Genomic DNA, 18,976 nt, shown 5'->3' on the forward strand with positions numbered 1-18,976 from the left:
AAATGCCATTAGCAGCACCGCACTGATCTGTGGCCACGTGATGCAAGGTCAGTTGGAGACAGCTTTCCCTCTTATCACTCCACATGACATCTCACGACAGCATTGCTGGGGGGTTAAATAATTGGCAGTGCTGTGCCAGCCAGCCCCCAGCCGGTGGAAATGTGATTCCCCCTAAAACAGGATGCACACCCAGGCTGAAATCACACACAGTAATTAACGCCGTGCTCTGCTACGGCAGGGAGGGGACAGGGGAAGCCTGCATGTTGTATTTTTAGTGCAGCTAATAGCTGTAGGGTTTTATTCCTGTCTACACATTAATTGACAACCCTGAAAAGAAAATAATAATAATAAGAGGATAATTCCAATAAAACCCAGCAAAAATCAATGCAGCCTCCTGACAGGTGCATGTTTCAGCAGGAGGCCAGTCCTGCAGGGCTCCCACCCACAGGACTTTTATGGGGGCTGCTGGCGTGACGCCCACCTCCCTGCTGCATCCCCGCTGTGCTTTGTCCTCCTGCCCAGCAGCTTGGCTGGGGGCACAGTGCTGTCACATGGGGCTGAGCAGCACAGGCAATATAAATGTGGTGACATGTGCCTGGCAGGCTGTCCCCACGCTGGGCGTACCCAGCCCTGCAGCAGGAGCTGGGGATGCCCATGCCAGCCTCACAGGGACCCACACAACGCAGCCTGGCAGAGTCAGCCTCACACCACCAGCCCCCTGAGGTAGGTGGGACAGCAGGTGGGTTGTCACATTATGCGGTGGGACAGCCCTACCTTGGTTAATGATCTCTTTGGTGCTGGGAGGGTGCAAACCTTAAATCCATCACAGGTTCAGTGTGCAGCTGGGAGCAGCTGGCCATCCACCCTCGCTTCCCGGGCTCCTGCATGTGCACACAGCTGAAATTTCACTGGAAAAAAAAAAAGACATAAGGCATTTTTCTGCTCCCAGGGGGCAGCTTTAAATCTCACATGTGCATCTGGACCCTGACGATTTTTACACCAACCAGAGACTGTATTGTTGAAGCTTTGGGGTTGGCAGAAGAAGGGATCATAGTCTGAATTGTCCACAGTGCTATGGCTGGGTTGCAATGCAGCAGCTCATGGCAGTGGCTTCGGAAACAAGCTCTTTCTTTAGTTGTTTTGATTTTGCATGTTGTGCTCTTTCGTGTGACAGCGATGAGTTTTCCTTGTAATGCGAAGCCGGTGCAGACAATTTAAGTCATTAGTAATAGATATGCTTGATCTGGGGAAGTAAAATGCTTAATGTTTTGTTAAATGAGGTGTGCTCTGCAAACAGTCGTATTTGAGGAGATGGAGAAGATACTGCCCCATGTTAGAGATTAATGGTTGTGAGGCTATCAATAATGGAGCAATCACCCTTTTCTCACCAGCATCTGGAATAGCTATGGGCACATAAGGTTAAATTTGGGGCAGGACCAGGCCCTCGGAGCTGTATTGCATGGAGGCTTCGATGGCAGGGCAAATGGATGGCACAACCCAAAGCTTCACAGCACACCACGCAGACTCTGGGGTCTCAGCCCTCCACCATCCAAAATGGAGGCTTGTCCAATGGGACAAAGGAGACTTACCCATGACTTCTAACACATCACTGCAAAATGTGGCTCACCAGGAGGTAGATTCTAATTAGACATTAGGAAGAAATTCCTCACCATGGGGGGTGGTGATGCCCTGGCAATGCCTGTCCAGAGAAGCTGTGGATGCTCCATCCCTATCAGTGCACAAGGCCATGCTGGATGGGGCCCTGGGCAGCCTGGTCTGGGAGGTATCCCTGCTCATGGCAGGGGCTGGAGCTGGGTGGGCTCTGGAGTCCCTCATAACCCAACCACATCATGGTTTTATGACTTACCTCATACACCCAACCAGGGATGACTTTCTCACTTCCAGTCAGCCTCAAAATGCTCTGCAGGTGTTCTGCCTGCTAAATCCTCTCTCCAGTAAATTATTCTTGTTTGTATGATAACAATACCCTTAAAAACACAAAAACACTATTTCATCCTGACAGCACTCTCAACCCACATCAGTGGAAAAAGCACCAGGCTTAGCTGGCTTTTGCATGAGGGAACTGAGAGAGGCTCGTGTGCTCGTGCCACTCACATACAAAAGGATTTTTTTCCTTCTGCTCTCACCACTCCTGACTATTTTTAACTCCCTGCAAGGGCTGCTGTTGAACCTGTCATTAGCATGACCCCAGAAGTGAGTGCTACATGCAAATAGATGCTGATTACAAGGCTCACAAGAAGGGGTCACAGAGCATTTCAGCGTGTTTGCAGTGTTTAACACCTGAGATGCAAATACACACACACCCCTTGCAAAACCAGCCCAGGTCTGGCTGAGAATATCCAAGCTCCCCATCACACACACAGGGTGTGGATACCAAAGGTGGTCTAGGGAAGGGGGTGCCCTGGGAAGCTGCTGCTGCTGGGCAGGTGGTGACAGCAGGGCACTCACAGCCAGGCCTCCTCAGCACCCTGCTCATCCAGGGCCAAACAGACTCAGAGCAAAGCTAACAGCATGGGTGTACACAGGGTCTCTAAGCAGCAGCCCCAAAGTCCCCTCCTTACAGAGGGCTGCAGCAAGACCCCAGCCACAGGAGGGAGGGCCGGCAGGTGAAGACATGGAGCTTTGTTTAACCGAGAGCCACGAGACACAAGTCACGAGACACCAGCTCTATTCCTGGCCACGATGGACTTCTCCCATGACCTTGAGGGAGCAGAGGGCTGCAAGCCACCTCCTTGGAGCAGGCTGGGTCCTTTCTCTCCTATACAAGGCATTGCAGGAGAAGCAGCTGCCCCTGCCAAAGGCTCTGGAAGGTTTTACCTCACCGGGCTTTGCCAAGTGCTTTGCATCCTTGAGGAAGGTGACACACCAGCTACACAGTGCTGTCCCCAGTGCAATGCGTGGAACTCTCCTTGCAGCTGTGGTGAGACTGCCAGCAGGTATGGAAAAGAGTCATAGGGAAAAATGCTTCCTCATTTGGGTACTCTCTTATACAGAGCTCATATGGGTTGGACAGACGGGAGCTGGTTACATTTCCCAGTCTAAAACGAGGGATCTGTCACCTGCGATTAGAACAGCCATTGAATCAAAGAGGTGCTAACATGCATAACCCAGTGACCACCTGACCCTCTTTGTATCGGGTATCCATTATCATCTGACCCCTCTGGAGTTATAAATACAACAACAATAGAGCCTTAACTGGATTATAATTAGACAATGAGGACAGGGCAATGGAAACAATGACCTATAAAAGCCCCTCTGCCCTCCCTGCTGCAGGGGAAGCACTGGCATGGATGAGTTACCAGGACCTGTAACAGAGAGACTGAAGATTTCTCCCAAACTGGATTCAGAGCATCCACTGACATCTCCTGCAGAGAAATACTACCAAGCCTTGGTCACGGGGAACCTGAGGAGCCTGCAGGTGCTGACAGACAGATACTATGAAGATGTCAACCTGGTTTTTGAGATCAGCAAAAATGAGCTGGAGTGGCAGGTGAAAAGCCCAGCATCTTATGGACTCTCAGGTACTTTTTCTTTAAAAACCAGCCCAGATCAACCCCAGGTATTTACTAACCTAACCAAATGGGAGGTGCACAGCACACTGAAATGCCTGGTGTTGCCTTCCTTGTAACCTGTTCCTGAGATGCCTCCTTTCTGACTAAAGGATTGAACCCTTTTGCCTTAGCCAGAAACACTTGGCACTTAGATTGCTTTCTTCTGTTCTGCACATACTAACACAGAGGAGCTGTAAAGTATAAGAAGTGCATGCTCACATCATTTTCCAGGCTGGGATGGGGCACCCCGTGGGTTAGGCATTCTTACAAGAGGGCTTGCAGCCCAGATTTCTTGGTGGCAGCTGGGAGAGGTCACCTCACTCCTGTCTGGCAGGAATGAGATGCTGGCTTTGTACCAGAGCAAGAAAAACTCCTCCTGCCCTACTACAGGCAGGAGCACATGGGCTGGCTTGCAGAAGCTGCCCAAGGAGGGGGAAAGGAGCAGAAACTGCAGCAAGGTACCAAGGTAGACAAATACCTGCTTAGGGTATTTATCTTCCTGGCATGAATGTCTTTTCATACCATGTCACAGAGTCATAGCATTACCTCCGCTGGAACAAAAGCTTCAGGATAACCAAGCCCAACCATTAAACTTCACTTCCTGACTCCCATCACCAAGCCATGCCCCTTAGCTCCACCACCAACATGTCTCCTAAATACCTGCAGGGCTGAGGGCTTCTCCACTTCCCCAGGCCATCTTCATGCGTCTCCTTCACCCCTGCAGGGCTGTGGTCGCTGGAATACAAGCAGGAGCTGAGCACACCACTGTGCATTGCCGCCAGCCATGGCCACACCGCCTGCCTGCGGCATCTCCTGCACCGCCAGGCTGATCCCAACCTGGCACCGGGGGGCTGGACCCCTCTGCATGAAGCCTGCCATGGGGGGCACGCTGCCTGTGTCGAGCTACTGCTAGAGCATCAAGCTGATCCCAACCTCAGGAGCGATGAGGGGCTGGCCCCGCTGCACCTCTGCACCACCCGCAACTCACTGCGGTAAGGAGAGGGTCTTCCACCAAACCTGCCCTTACAAAGATCCCCTTCCTGCTCCTGTCACTGCCCCTGGATTGGTATAGCCAAAACGGTAGCTGTCACATTAGGGCATCCTCTCCAATTGCATCCTCCTGCCTTGACAGCGGGGCTAACGCCCTAGGGCTGGGCAGAGGGTTGGAGGATGGAGAAAGCTTTGCAGAGCCCTTTACATGCAGCACACAAGCCATCTGTGCTCCTGGAAAAGGACATCTCTGTGCCAAGCACATTGCATTGCTCGGGTCCCCTTCCTGTGGGTGGGAGCATCCACATGCTTTTTCTTCCTCCTCTATTGAATTGTCTCAAAGAAATCAGTGTACCCAGGGTCACACAGCTGTCATGCTTCCCCCTGGGAGATGCCTGAGGTTGTCCTTCCTGGCCCTCAGCCCCATCCACATGAGATGTTAGAGCCATTCAGGGCACTCCCTCTTCCTAATCTGGTGGTTTCCCTGCACCCTTGCGCCGTATGGGTGGGTTCATCTCTATTAGGATTATCTCAGTTTATCCTGGTTTACGAGGCTCAGCCATATTCATCCACTCCCCTTCTCAGCTACATCAGTCTCAGTGCTTCAGACACAGGCACGGATGTTGCATTTAAAAATACATGTGTTTGCCCTCTCCATGGGCTCCGTGTGTGTGCGTGTGTGTGTCTAGTTTCAGCCCAGTAGGACTTTAAGTGCCTGAATCATTAGGCCCAGGGAATCAGGCTTTTAAAAAGAGCTCGGCCCCTTGATATCCTGATGAAACCGCTTAGGGCTGCGGCGAATTTCATTGCCTGCCAGCTTCAGTCAAAAGCCACCCTGGCTTCAAACCTCTCCCCTTAAGGCAGGCAGCGAGCTTAAATAGAAGTAGGTGTTGAAGGCAAGGTACCCACTACAGATCCAATGTATTGTGGGCCAGATGTCAGAGATCTGTTCAAGCAAGAGCTCGGCAAAAGAAAGGCAGCCGGAAAGGAAAAGGTTTTCAGACATAAATATCTCAAACCCGTCATATAAATAAGAGCCTCCGCAATACAGCAGAAGACACAAACCATTCAGCCAAAATCCCTGTATTAATCAAACGCAGCCTTGATGCAATGAGGGCCATGTCAGCACCCACAACACAAATTACTTCCCATGCTGGAAGGGTGAGGGAGGATGGCACCAACAGCCCTTGTCATTAATAACAAGCTGCTTCTCTGTCCTTCCCTGCCTTGGGCTCTCCTGGACAGCCCTTCTGGAGATACACTGTGGATCTATCAGCCCCCAAACCATTGCACCAGCATTCCCAAAGCTCTGCCTGGTGTGTTTTAAGCCCCCTCAATCTAGAGACAGTGAGGAGGGGTCTCAAGATGTGGCTGCCAACCAGTTCATCCCTCATCCCACAGAGAGATGAGCAAAATATAAGAGAGATACCAACAGTAGAGCTGTCACCAATCTGCAAGCTATTCCCCCCCAAAGAGGTGGAGGGGGATGGCAGGTGAGCCAGCAAAAAGGCAACACAGGGACCAGGCAGGTGCAATGTGGAAACAGCTGAGTGATAAGCCCTTGAATATTGGGACTTTATAATGGAAATGCTGAGAGACCCTTAACTACGCTACCCGGCGCTACGGGGGCTTCTACAATAACTAAGCCAACTCCCTTGAAAGATCAAAAATTAATAGACATTTCAGACAGGTTTTGAGGTTTCGACCACTGCTTTTCAATTGCAAAGACTTTGCTAAAGTTAGAGACCAAGGAGGTCAAGCTTGAGGTAACACAAACATTTCCTCTTTGATTAGGGGGAGACTACTTTACCCTGCCTTTTTTTTTTTTTTTAAGTAGTAGATTTTAGGTCATCCTTAATTTTTTACTGACAATAAAGAGCAGGTCATTGACCTACATAGAGAGCTATTTTATTTTTCTCCCTCTTGATAACAATGGCCAGAACACCAATGTGCTGGGTTCTTCTATATTCCCATATACTCGGCAATTCACCATGGGGGCAGGACTTAAAACCTTTGAGCCTCTCAGTGACTGGGATAAAAAAAATTATCTGGGCTTCCTTCCAGCCATTTGAGCTTCAGAATCCATGAGATTTCAACAAAAAGGATATCAGAGCTTTAATCTAGGAGCTTTTTGAAGAGATTTAAAAAAAAAGTTCCAGTAAAGTTCAGTCTTACCTTCTTCACTTTAGGAGCTGTTCATGCCAACGTCGTCCTATTTAGTAGAGTTCCTCTCCTTGACCTCTTTTTTACAGCAGAGATAATTAACATGGCGGGGTAAGATGAGTCTCTAAATTCACTGCACTCTCTCCCTGGCTCTCTCTCGTTTCCCTCTCAAGCCGGGATGATTAAAGAGAGCGCCTTTATTGGCACCCCAAAATATAAAATGAAAATAATTGAGGGGGAGAGGAAGAGGCTCTGCTCCCTGCATTGGGGAGTGCAGGATGGCAAGCAGGCATGGGGTGGCTTCAATGGAGAGCAGGACACATTCTTCCCCCCCCCATCCCACAGCAGTACCCCCAGCAGAAGAGATGGCACACTCAACCACAAGCACCAACCTCTGGTCTGTGGTTCTCCTTCAGATCTGCCAGGTTAGCAATGCTGTCCAAAAAGCACAGGCTTCCCATAGAACTTCCCAATGGATAGCAGAGACTCTCTGATGGGTAGACCCCCACAGCCTCTCATCCCCAGCCTCTCCTTTGGCTTGCCATGCCAAGGGTGCCATCTTTTTCCCACTGCTACTGCCCATGGCTTAACAATGCCCTATTGCCCTGTGCCACGTTGAACAAAGCAACTAGGAAAACTGTGCTGATACTGAGGGCTTTGGGCAATCAGACACATCTGTTAGGCTGCCCCTCCATCCAGAGCTACCTGCTGGCATGACAAAAGCCCTTGGTCATCAGCTCTTTATCTCCTTCATTGTGCTAATACCACCCAAACCCTTCCAAAACTGTATTTCTGGAGTACCTGGCACCCTTGTACAGAAATTTATCATGCCTGGCTTGGATCTTTGTGTTCACTTTTCTCCACCCTGAGAGACAGAAGAGGAGCTGTCTTCCAGCTCTGACCCTCCAGCTTTAGGAACAGGAGATAAACCATAAGAAGAAACAGTGAAGAGAGGATTTTGTGTCCTAGGGGCTCCCAGCAAAATAAGATGGATAAGATGGGACAAGGGGCAAGCACTGGAGCAGCCAGCTCAGAGAGGTGCTTTGAGGTGAGGGTAGCACAAACAAAAGGCAAGTCTGGGAGAAGCCAGCAGAAAATGGGAGCAAGAATGGTCTCCCCCCTCCCAGAACTGTAGAATCATTAAGGTTGGAAGAGACCTCCAAGATGATCCAGTCTAACTATTAGCCCTCCCTTACCAGGTGCAGCCAGAGTGAGGTTGCTGCAAATAAAAAGTAAAGCAAGAACATGGATTTTAAAAGCCAGCATTTAGCATCATCTAGTGCTAAATCTCAAGTCCTCTGCTCCATTTGGCATTGCTGGAATACAAAACTCATAGACCATTCAGAGCCACTGCTTTGGATCTCATCTCCCACCCAGGGAAAGCCACCTCTGTGACAGACCTTGGGCAGGAAGGAATGCACTCAGAGCAGACATGAAGCACAACCCAACAGGAGTCTTCTTTGGAGAAGGAAAGGACTTGGAAGAAGTCAGAGGATGAGAGAACGTACCAAGCTGAGGTGTAAGACAGCCTGCAGCTCATGAAGCTTTGGCAAAGATGTACTCAGATACTGGGCAGCGTCAATTCATGTCCAGCCACCTGCCCATGGCTCAAGCACCACCATCACTCCCCAATGGCCTTTCCCTACCCAATGGGTGAAATTTGTTCTTAAAGAACAGCATCTTCCTCTTCTCTTTTCTAGTGATATTAACAAACATTACCCTTGCATTCAGAACCAGGCTTGTGAAAGAGTATTTCCCAAGCTGCAGGAAATCACAGACAGACCAAGAGCAGTTCACCCTGAGCAACCCTTGCCATGAAAAACAAGCAAATGAAGGAAGGAAAGCCTCACTTCAACCCTGGGGGGGGGAAGGAAACAAAAAAAGAAAGAAAAGCAGCAGCAGCAAAACAAACAGATTTTCATTACAAATACTGAGGGCTCACTCTGCTTTCGGGACAGGAATTTCCCCGAGTCTACCCCAGCCTTCTGCTCCTCCTACTGGCTGCTTATGGCATCCCATTCCAAAGCAAAGCTTGCAGTTCCTGATCACCATTTATCTCCAAGACACCTCCATGATGCACAGGGAGCTGTAGCCAGAGCTATAGGCCAAATGGGACAGAAGTGAGGGTATTTTGCCCTTTAGAAAGATCCCACTGCACCAACACAGGCACCAGATAACAGCACCAGGCTGGTGGTTTCTTTTGCCACCCCACATCTTAAGGTTGACTGAACAAAGCCCTTTGACTTCTTGCAATACACCTGGAGAGACAAAGCAAAAGAGACCCAGAAAGCAGCAAGTTTAACCCAGCCTCGTTCAATGGGACTTAAGCCTACCTTGATGGTAAACAAGATACAATTAGAAAAAAAACAAGACAGACATGCTGGCAAAGTGTCAGAATGTATGAGTTCATCAACAGAGATTAGATGCTAAAATAAGAGCATATAGCCAGCAAACATGAACGGCATCTACCCTATCTACAGCCACAGGCTGGCTGCTAACTGGCACCTGCTTTTGCTCCATACATTGGAACAGGAGGCACGTGCTTCTCCCAGGGGCCCACAATTTCCACAGGAGATCACCCCTTATTTATAGCCCTTCACTGACATTCCAGGGGGAAAATACACCACCAAACAACTTGGGTTTCCTCCAGCAAGTTGGATGAGATGAAGTCATAGAACTCAGTAAGAAAAACAGCATCTGGGAAAGGTGGGGTGTCTAGAGGAATGTTTGGGACACCAGGAGGAGTTTGACTCCCTGTAACATCAGCTGCCCTGTAATACATTCCCACTCCATGCAATGTGACCACTGCAGCCCCCTCCCATAGACCTCCCCATCCACATCTCCTAGCAAGGACTAGGCATGCCATGACCTATGGCAAAAATATTAGTTCCATTGATACAATGGCACAAGTCATTGCTTGAAACAGGTGTCACAGGTGCTTTAGTGTAAAATGGGAACTGTATACTACATGCAACACTTCTGGGGCAAATTCATTCCTTTCCAAAAGGAAACACAGGGACAAACACACACAACAACCAGCTCTGAGTTTATCAACTGCACTGTCAGATCACACCTTTTGCAAAGTCTAAACTCAGAGAACTATTTTAGGTCAACAGTCACAAATGTCAATTAAAGAACAATGGACTAGCACAGAGAAAGTATTCAGTATAAGATTCCTGTGCATTTCGCAGCCTCAGAACTAAAAAGACCAATTAAAAGGCAAGACCTGGGGGTTCTTTTAATGTCTCGTTGAAATGCTGGCAGCAGATCCACTGCAGTCTGCTAGTGTCTGGAAGCACTACACCTGCAAGGGCTGAAGTAATTGTCTGGCCACGCTGTTCTGCAGCAGCTTCCCCAGCAATCTGGGGCTTGACATGCATAGGAGAGCAGCCCAGGGAGGTGCTGTCAGGTCCTGCATTGTCAAGGACAGTGAGTTCTTAGCAAGCCTTGAGAAGGAGTGCTGCTGCAGAACCAGAGAGCTTCGAGTAACCTTTAATTTATTTACTATTATTAATACTTATGCTATTATTCTCCCCATCTATGTTCCCATTCATCTGGCCCAGACAAAACAAGCACTGCTCTGGCACCATGCTCCTTCCCCAGTGCTCCTCTTCTCCCCCGTCCCTTCCTGCTCCCACTCAGCTCACCCTCATTTTGCTTCTGCATCACTGCCTGACCCCTCAGAAAGCACCAGTAATAACTAAGAAACAAGCACTTGGTGCCACAAAGCTCACCCCCTGCAGAGGGATGGTGATATTGCCGTGCCTCTCTGTCCCCACAGAGCCCAGCAGGAGACACGACAGCCACCCTGATTCATTTGGACTGGCTGATCACGTCTGTTTACTCAGACACACATACACACAAAACCTGTGGCAGCACACCCAGCTCCTTCAGCCTCTAACTGATGTTGGAACAAATCCTGGCCACAGTTGGAAGAGGGTGTCCAAACCAGTGCCACAGACACCACTTGGCTCCAAGGCATTAACATCAGCTGAGCCTCTGGGTTATATAGATGTACATATATTCTCCAGAGCCCCCCAGGAGATGAAACTGCAGCCAACACATGGGCAGCATGAAAGCTTCCTACATCCTCATCATGACCCAGAACCCAGCTCATGGCCAACTGAGTGCATCTGCATGAGCACAGCCAGGCTGAGAACCCCCATTCCCTAGTAGCATAGGGACAGCATGACCTTGGTGGTCATGGCAGTCAAAAACCAAATGACATTGCTCAAAGACAAGAGGGAGGTGTTGTCCAAATCATCACCAGAGTGGAAACGCAACACCAAAAAGCAGAGTAGCCCTCTCCAGCTTCAATCGCACCCTGAAATCAATGGTTGCCCCTCAGCACCATGGCCCCATAGGATCCCAGCCCTCCCCCATCCTCTCTGCTGACCCCCCTCCACACACCCATATCATGGCTTTACAGATGCGCCGAGCTGCTGCTGAAACATGGAGCCACCATTGACCTGCCCAGTGACGACGGGGAGACAGCACTACACGTGGCAGCCAAGCATTGCCTCTATGACCATGCCCACCTCTACCTGAAGCATGGGGCAGACGTGAATGCCCGCAGCACCCGGGGTGAGACAGCTTTGGGCTTAGTCTGCAGGCAGGCCCCAGATGCTGCTGAGGAAGCCCTGCAGCTGTGCCGGCTGCTTGTTGTGCGTGGAGCCAAGCTGGATGCATGCGATGAGCTGCGGAGGAGCCCTCTGCACGAGGCCTGTGGGGCAGCCAACAACGTGCTGGTGAAGTTCCTGCTGAGACGTGGGGCAGATGTCAATGCCATTGACTACAACGGCATCTCCCCGCTGGGCTGTGTGCTGCAGGCAGCTGCCTTCAAGCAGGAGCTGAGGCCTCACCTGGTGGTGCAGCTGCTGCTCAACTATGGATCCCAAAAGATATGGCCCCATGCATTTACCAAGGTATTGGTGTTGGGGGTGCAGGTGGCATGGAAGCAGATTGGGCTGTGGGTGGGCTCACATGTGTGGGGTTTGAAATCAGCATTCCTTCTGCTTTCTTTTGTTGTGACCATCAAGTCCAACCATCACCTGGCACTACTAACTGCTGTTCCTCAGTGCAACATCCACACATCTCCTAAAATCATCCAGCAATAGGGTCTCCATCACTGCCCTGGGAAGCCCCTTTCAATGCTCAATCACTCTATCCAAGCATTAATTCTTCCCCATAACCAATCTAAACCTCCTCTGCTGCAACTTGAGGCCATTCCCACTCATCCTAATGTCCCTGGCTTGGCACAGCAGCCATCAGTGCAGTCTTGTTATGGCTGTGCGTCTCATTGATTTTACATCAAACAATCAAGAAAATATTACCCAGGCTTAGCGCTCACAAGCCAAAAATGTAAACAAGAGGCAAGAGCCACATCCAGATGAAGCATTGCCACAACAAGGCAGGTCTTCAAATGCATGTCCAAAGTATGCAGAGGCAGTTACTAACTCAGATCCATAGGAGGGGCCCATCCCAGTCACACTCTAAGGCCACAGTAGGGGGGGCTGAGCCTCACCCACAGCTCACAGAGGATCTTCTGCTCTGGGAAATGCCATCTAACCCCCCACTCACCTGTTACCTCTTTGCCCACATTTAGGTGCTGAGGTCCTGTGCAGCTGTGCCAGAGATCATTGAAATCCTCATCAACTCCTACTCACAAATCCCCATCTCTGAGAAGTGGGTGGAGGCTGTGCCGGAGGAGGTCCTGCAGGTGAGGCTGGGGCAAAAGGGCCAGCTGTGCAACACAGCACATCCCCATACTGGGCCAAAACGTGGGCTGACATTGGCAAATCATTCCCCAAGGAAATCCATCAAAATGCTGCCGTGAACAGGTAGCTTCCAGGTGACCAGGCAAACCAAACAGGACCCTAGAAAAACATTAAAACACTGAAAGCTTCCCTTGAGAGGTGTAATACTATGTAAGGATGACAAAAACAGCAAATAAGAATGGGAGAGAGGAAGGGGAGAAGGGATATTACCTGTGGAATGCCTCAGACTCACAGAGACCACCAGCAAAACATGTCCTCGCCTCCACTGCCAACCCTTAAATGAGGTCTAGGAAGGGGTGGATCCTGACTTTAGCCCTTCCTATCACTCAGGTACATTGCATACACCTGAGCTCCCCCGGGTTGACCCTGCCTTCCCACCAGGTGCTCAATCACTGCTTCAGGCCATGACTCAGCATTTCCACTGCAGGAAGCAAAAGGAACAAAAACAGAAACCAAAAACAAGTGTTGTCACCCATTTTAACAGAGCACACCATCAACTTTACATCACCAAACGCTGACGGGGGATTTCTCACCTCCTCCCCTTACGTCTCCAACTCTGGCTTGCTTGGCTTAACTACCTAATGGTAATAATGATAATAATAAGGCACTCATTTATTCTCCCTGCCTCCCCGTGCAGCAGCACCAGCCATTCTATGAGTCCTTGTTCCGGCTGTCAGGCACAGTCCGGTCCTTGCAGCACTTGTGCCGCTCCGCCATCAGGAAGAAGTTTGGCAGCCGCTGTCACTGCCTCATCCCCTCCCTGCCCGTGCCCAAACCACTGCTGGGTTACCTGCTGCTGGAGCCCGAGGGTGTCCTGCTCTGAATGCACAGCCCTCCTCTGCATCTTCCTTGTGGCAGCATCCATTTGCTGCTGGCCAAGCAGAGGAGCCACCGTTGTTGTAACAGATGGGTGCTTTCCTGGGACTTATAACTAAAACGTGCTTTCAGCTGTAACTTGGTATCGATCTGTTTGTTTCCTTCTGTTTTAATGGTGCTTTCCATTGGATTATCAAGAGTAATAAAATGAGGAGTGGCTGCTGCAGGTGTGGGTGACGTTGGGGACCAAGGAGATCACAAGGATGCTCACCCATTCCCCTGGCTGCAGTGCTGCCCATTGTGCCTGTCGTTGTCACCAGGCAAAGAGGATGGTGGCCGTGCAGCCCTTTGGGCTGTCTTTGCCTGTGGTGCCTTGGCACAAAGCAGCAGGGAGCATTTGGATCCTCATATGATTGACTGCTGAAGTTCACACGCGTGCACACACAGCCCTTGGAAGCACTCACCCAACTGTTTCACTGCTCAGTGACACTCCCTATCAAATAAAATACAGGAGAGCAGCAGAATCAGCCTGTTTTCACGTTGGGCTGGATGCTGAGCAGGGCACAGAGCCCCCCACCGCCATTCAATACAGTGTTAGGTGCAAGGTGGGGGTCGGAGCCCTGTTTCCCGCAGCCAGTGCTGAGCATGGAGATGGGGAAGGGAAAGAAGTTCCTCTCTGGAGTTCTGGATATGATTCCTGCCAGATGTGCACAAATGGGCCACTGGAATGCCTCAATGGCAAAGCACATGGGGACCCTCTGCTCGGTCCCGGTGGTGGCACGGTCGCTTTGCACGTTTGTTTCGGGTTTTAAGTGGGGAATTGGAAGCTGTTGGGAGGAGAGCAGCCGTGATTTAGCGGGGCTGTGCTCGGTGACAGCGGGAAGTGTGCGGCTGGGGGGGGATCCGCGGACACGCGTGGGAAGAGGCGGCTGCGCGGCTGCGTGCGTCCCGCAGGGGGCGCCGTGGGAACGGCGGAGCTCGGCCGGTGGGGAGGGAGGGAGGGAGAGGAAGGGGGGTGGGCGGTGGGATAGAAAGCGAAATAAGAGAGAGAGAGGAAAGGTAAAATAAAAAACAAAGATAACAAAAGGAATGTAAAGACACTGTCAAAGGCAAATAAGAGAGAAGGAAAAAACGAGAGAAAGAAAGAAGGCAAAATTAAAATAATAATAATAATAATAATCCAAATCCCAACCGAAAAAAAGGAACCATTCATAAATGGATAAAAAAGAGGCAAAATCAATAATAACAACAAAATAGTTTTGCGCTGCTTTTGGTTGGTTTTACCCCCTTTCCTTCCCAGCTCGGCCCCGTAAAGTCACGAAGTCGCGCAGTTCTCCGCAGCCGCGGTGGGCAGTGCGCGGGCGGGGGCCGAAAAGCAGCCGGAGGCGGGAGGTCGCATTAACTTGTAATACGGAGCCACATAAAAATGCGATTATGACTGCTAAACAGAACGCAGTAGGCTGCTAGTTAAGACAATGAGATTTCCGGGAAGCGATGCATAAATTCTTCAAAAAAATGACACATTTTTCACGTTTCATTCCAATTAAATTACTGAGGCAGCGAACGCACGATACATTTGGGTGAAATGAAGGCTTTCCGGGAGGCTTTTGTCGGTCTCTCTGGATGCGCGTGGTTTATGGAACGCGGTTCCTATTAAGCCGCTATTAAAGCGGAATGTCGGAGCCCTCGCTACTCGCCCAGCCCCGGGGGGTCGCGTCCGGCTCTGCCCCCCGCTCCCCGCAGCCGTAGGGGACGCCGAGAGTCCCGCCCGGCCGCTCCCGTCCCCCCAAACCCCGAAGGGTGGGAATTAACGCGGCCGTGAGCTGCGCTTGTAGGGGGGGCTGGGAACGGAGTTGGGCAAGGAGACACCGGGGTGGTGGTGGGGGGACCGCAAAGGGGAGGGGACACCTAAAGGGATTCCAAGGGAGAGTCCAGAGGAGACCCTAAAAGGGGACTCGAAGAATGATCCAAATGGGGCCACGAGGGAAAATCCAACGGAGAGCCCAAAGGAGATCCCAAAGTCTCCCATCGTGGGGTCCCTGCGGGGTCCTGTTCCCCCCATCCCGAGCAGGAGCCGGCCCAAAAGCCCCGAGGAGGGGTGGGGTGGGTCCCGTGCTCTTCTCGGAGCCCTCCCAGCCCCGACCCGGCTTCGGCGTCGGGTTTGCAGCGCGCCGGGGCGGGAGATGCGCAAAGCGATACGAATCAGAAATGAGATTTTGAAGTCCTAATGAACCTGATTGCATGAGCATTTATAATCCCCCATGGCTTTAAATGAAATCAGATATAATCAGGAGCTATGGGGAAAGGGAGTGTTTACAGGCAGAGATTGGGAAGTGCTGCTGTATTAGTAAAGATGCTGTTCCTTCTATTGATGTCTGAAATGATGGATAATGTGAGAATGGCAAATATACTATTTGTCTAATGGCTCTGCAATTAAATTCCCCTGTAAATGACCCATGCCTCATTTCATCCTAATCTATGGAATTTTGATTGAATTCGTCAGCTCTAATTGAAAAATACTGCGCTTTAATGTCTGCGGTGCAGTTCCAGGACCGCGATGGTTTTAATGAGCCGCTGCCCCCTGACCCGGGAATATTGGAGACTCTTCACCGGGATTGGAGGCGGCGGAATTCCCCTGTATGAACCCGTTTGGTTCCCCCTGCTCCGGTTCGGTCCCTCGGAGAGCCGCTCTCTTCTCTGATCCTTCGCCTCTCACCCAAATGTTTTTTTTGCCTGCAGTTTTCTACATCCGAAAAAGAAGCGATCAGACCTCAGTCCTTCCCCCCACCCCCCCACCCCGGCTCATGTCCGAACGAATTCGTGGCGTTCAGCGGTGCTGCCGGAGCCGCTCTCTTCCCTGATATAGACCGTCCCCGTGCACGCAGAGGATTGGGGAGGTGTGTGAATGTGGAGGGGGGGGGGTCGTCCTTTTTGCCTCTTTCCAACCCGAAAACGCCGTGGAGAAAAGATTGCGGGGTGGTGGAGAAGGGGAGGAGTTTGTTAAGGCAACAAAAAATAGCGAGGAGAAAATTAAAAGAAGAAAAGGCGAACAAAAATACAAAGGGGTTGGTTGGGGGGTAAGGGAAAAAAAAAAAAAAAAAGGAAAAGAAAGAAGAGAAAAGCGCACCAAAAAGCACAACCCGAAGTGCCGGCTGCAGTGCGGTGCGAGCGGGGCGGAGGAGCTCTCCCCCCCCCCAACCCCAGAGGGCTCTGCAGGGGCTGTCCCGACTCATCCCCCCGATGGGGGCAGTGCCGCTCCCGGTCGTGACAGCCGTGGGTCGCGGTGATGCTGCCAGCCCCGAGCCCGCAGCCCCACAGCCGCATCTCCGAGCGGTGCCCGTGGGGCGGCTCAGCCCCGAGCAACGCAGCGGAGAGGTGTGAATGTGCTGGGGGGGCGGGGGGCTGAGAGGGGCTGTTTTGGTGCCGTTTCCCACGTACTGGACATATCCCCGGTGTGTTGGATCTGGAGGGAATCATCTCGCCGAGTTCTCCCCGAAGCCGAGTTTTGCGTTTGATAAAGTCATCGGTTTGGCTGTCAAGGGCAGAACGAAGCCGAGCCCATACGCACATCACCAAGCACCCTCCATACCATGTGTACCACACACAATACACCCCCATGCCACGCACCCGTGTACCTCACACCGTATATCCATTCCCGTACATCGTGTATATTTGCCCTTTTTCCCCCCCCATGTTTTTTTCTTGCTCCAAAAACCGGGTTATTTCAGTTTGGTTGGTTGTTTTTGAAGGGGTTGGCCACAAATACCCACTACAGCTTTAGCGCACACGGTATCTCCCCTCCATCATCCAGCCCCAATTCCCCCTCTCTAAAGACACCATCCCAAAGCTCCATCCCTATAGAGGATTACGGGACGAGCCCAGAGTCCCCCTGACAGCTCAGCTATGCGGGGACAACCGAACCGAGCGGGGATTTTATGGCACCCACCCCCAGAGCCGCCCCGCCGGGGGTCCCCGCCCGCCGCACCCGGCCGCAGTGCCGCTCTACCCCCCACCCCCCCTGGGCACCCGGCGGTGTTTCCCAGCGGAGAGCGATCGGCCGCCGCAGAGCAGAACAAAGCCCATCTCCGGCTGTAGGAGAAGTCACTTATGTTCTGGCTTGGGGGGTGCCGGGGGGGGGACGTGGGGAGGGTGGGTAATTTTTGTAGGGGGCCGACGACAAACGAGAGCTGCGGGAGCGAAGCGGCGCAGTGACACGGGGACGGAGGGAAAAAAAAGGATGAGGATATTCATTTCTAAGCGCTGAGCGGACGGCCGAAAGCCGCTCCTCCGATGGCATTCGGGTAGAAGAAGTGGGGCACCCTGGGAGGAAGGGGATTTTTCCCTCCCCTCCCTCACAGGAGCCCCGCAGCCCTACTGGGGGGAAGGGGGGGGGGCGTGGGGGACGGCCATGGAGAGCCCGAGGAAGGGGTGAGGAGAGCGGATGAGTTTTCCCGGTCCACGGAAGAGAAAGCTGGGCCCCAAAACCCCATAGAAGACCTCAAAGCCCCCAGAGGAGCACGCATGGATGGGGGGGGGGGGAGGGAAGGCCAGCGCCCCAACAGCCATAAACTCCATAGTGGGGTCAGTGGGGCCGAAGTCCCACCGACCCCATCATGAGGTTTGTGCTCAAAACCCTCTGAGGTGCTGACCGGCACTGCCCCACACACCCCATCCCATGGGGGGAGGCTGCCAGGACCCCCAGATCCGGGAGGGCAGCTGTGGGGTGCGACTCATCCCCTGCTTACACCACACGTGGGTCCCCAAAGCCAGAGCGGGGGCGGCTAAAGGCTGCGGTCCCCCCCAGGCGGGGGGGGGGGTCCCGCCTCCCCCCCCCCATCCTTATATTTTTCTCTCCTGTTTTTTGTCCTTTTTAATTGCATTGCCCCGAACCGCTCCATCCTTGCCGACAAACCCCCGTAATAGCCGGGCTTTGCCTCTTCGCTTCTCCCGTTAGCGTTATTTACGGCCTTTTGGAGTTGAGCGAAGTTCCCTTCACGTTCAATTTCCAAGTTTGGGGCGTTTTTTTCCACTCCCCCCTCCCCTTTTTCCTTCTTTTTGTGTTCCCGTCCCTCCTTTTGTCCCCTCGCTCCGAGAGGCTGCGATGAAGGCGACGGCCGCGGGGCCGTAATTCCGCCGCGGCGATGAATGAAGCTCCGCATAATGGCAAGGGGGGGTGGGGGGGACACACAACTTCGGAGCCCGAAGGGGGGGGGGTGTGAAAAAACTGATCAAAGTGGAAAATAATAATAATAATAAAGGGGAGAAAAGAGGGAAGAGCGTAAGGAAGGAAAGAGAAATATCACAAATCGAAAGGAACTGAAACGAACAAGTGAGATGCAGGCGATTTAAAGGCAAACCATAACGTGAAATAACAGCGATAAGAAAATAAGAATGAATGGGAAAGGAAAAAAGGGGGGGGGGGTGTGAGGGGGGTCCGGTGCGGCGGGGCCGGCCCGCGGCTCTCAATGGGAACGCCCCGTCCGGAGCCGGAGAGGAGGGGCCGTGGGAACGGGGGGCGTGGCCTCCGCGCTAAGCCCCGCCCATCGGCGCCGCCTGCCCAATGGGCGGCGCGTTCGGCTGGCACGTGGGGCGGGCCGTGTTCCCAGCCGGGCAAAATGTGAATGGGCGCGTTGGGGCGGGCGGGCAGAGGCAGCGCGG

General features: G+C 52.1%; 1 protein-coding gene across 5 annotated transcripts; it reads left to right on the plus strand.

The window, feature by feature from the left end:
• The first annotated feature begins 566 nt into the window (after nt 1-566).
• Nucleotides 567-13,542, plus strand: ASB18 (ankyrin repeat and SOCS box containing 18). 5 transcript variants are annotated; one of them, XM_015867817.2, is made up of 6 exons: nt 567-723; nt 3,295-3,542; nt 4,297-4,564; nt 11,155-11,650; nt 12,331-12,444; nt 13,140-13,542. In XM_015867817.2, exons 1-6 carry the CDS (start codon nt 590-592, stop codon nt 13,323-13,325), a joined length of 1,446 nt encoding a protein of 481 aa, XP_015723303.2. In that variant the 5' UTR covers nt 567-589; the 3' UTR covers nt 13,326-13,542. The 5 variants fall into 5 exon arrangements, with proteins under 5 accessions (XP_015723303.2, XP_085409006.1, XP_085409007.1 ...); XM_085552880.1 differs by having other exon boundaries at nt 614-739; XM_015867816.2 differs by lacking the exon at nt 567-723 and adding an exon at nt 2,537-2,957 and having other exon boundaries at nt 12,331-12,576; nt 13,140-13,269.
• Nucleotides 13,543-18,976: the final 5,434 nt, after the last annotated feature.

This window comes from Coturnix japonica, chromosome 7, assembly GCF_054131305.1.
Source record: "Coturnix japonica strain WE chromosome 7, WE-NBRP24, whole genome shotgun sequence".
Taxonomy (NCBI): domain Eukaryota; kingdom Metazoa; phylum Chordata; class Aves; order Galliformes; family Phasianidae; genus Coturnix; species Coturnix japonica.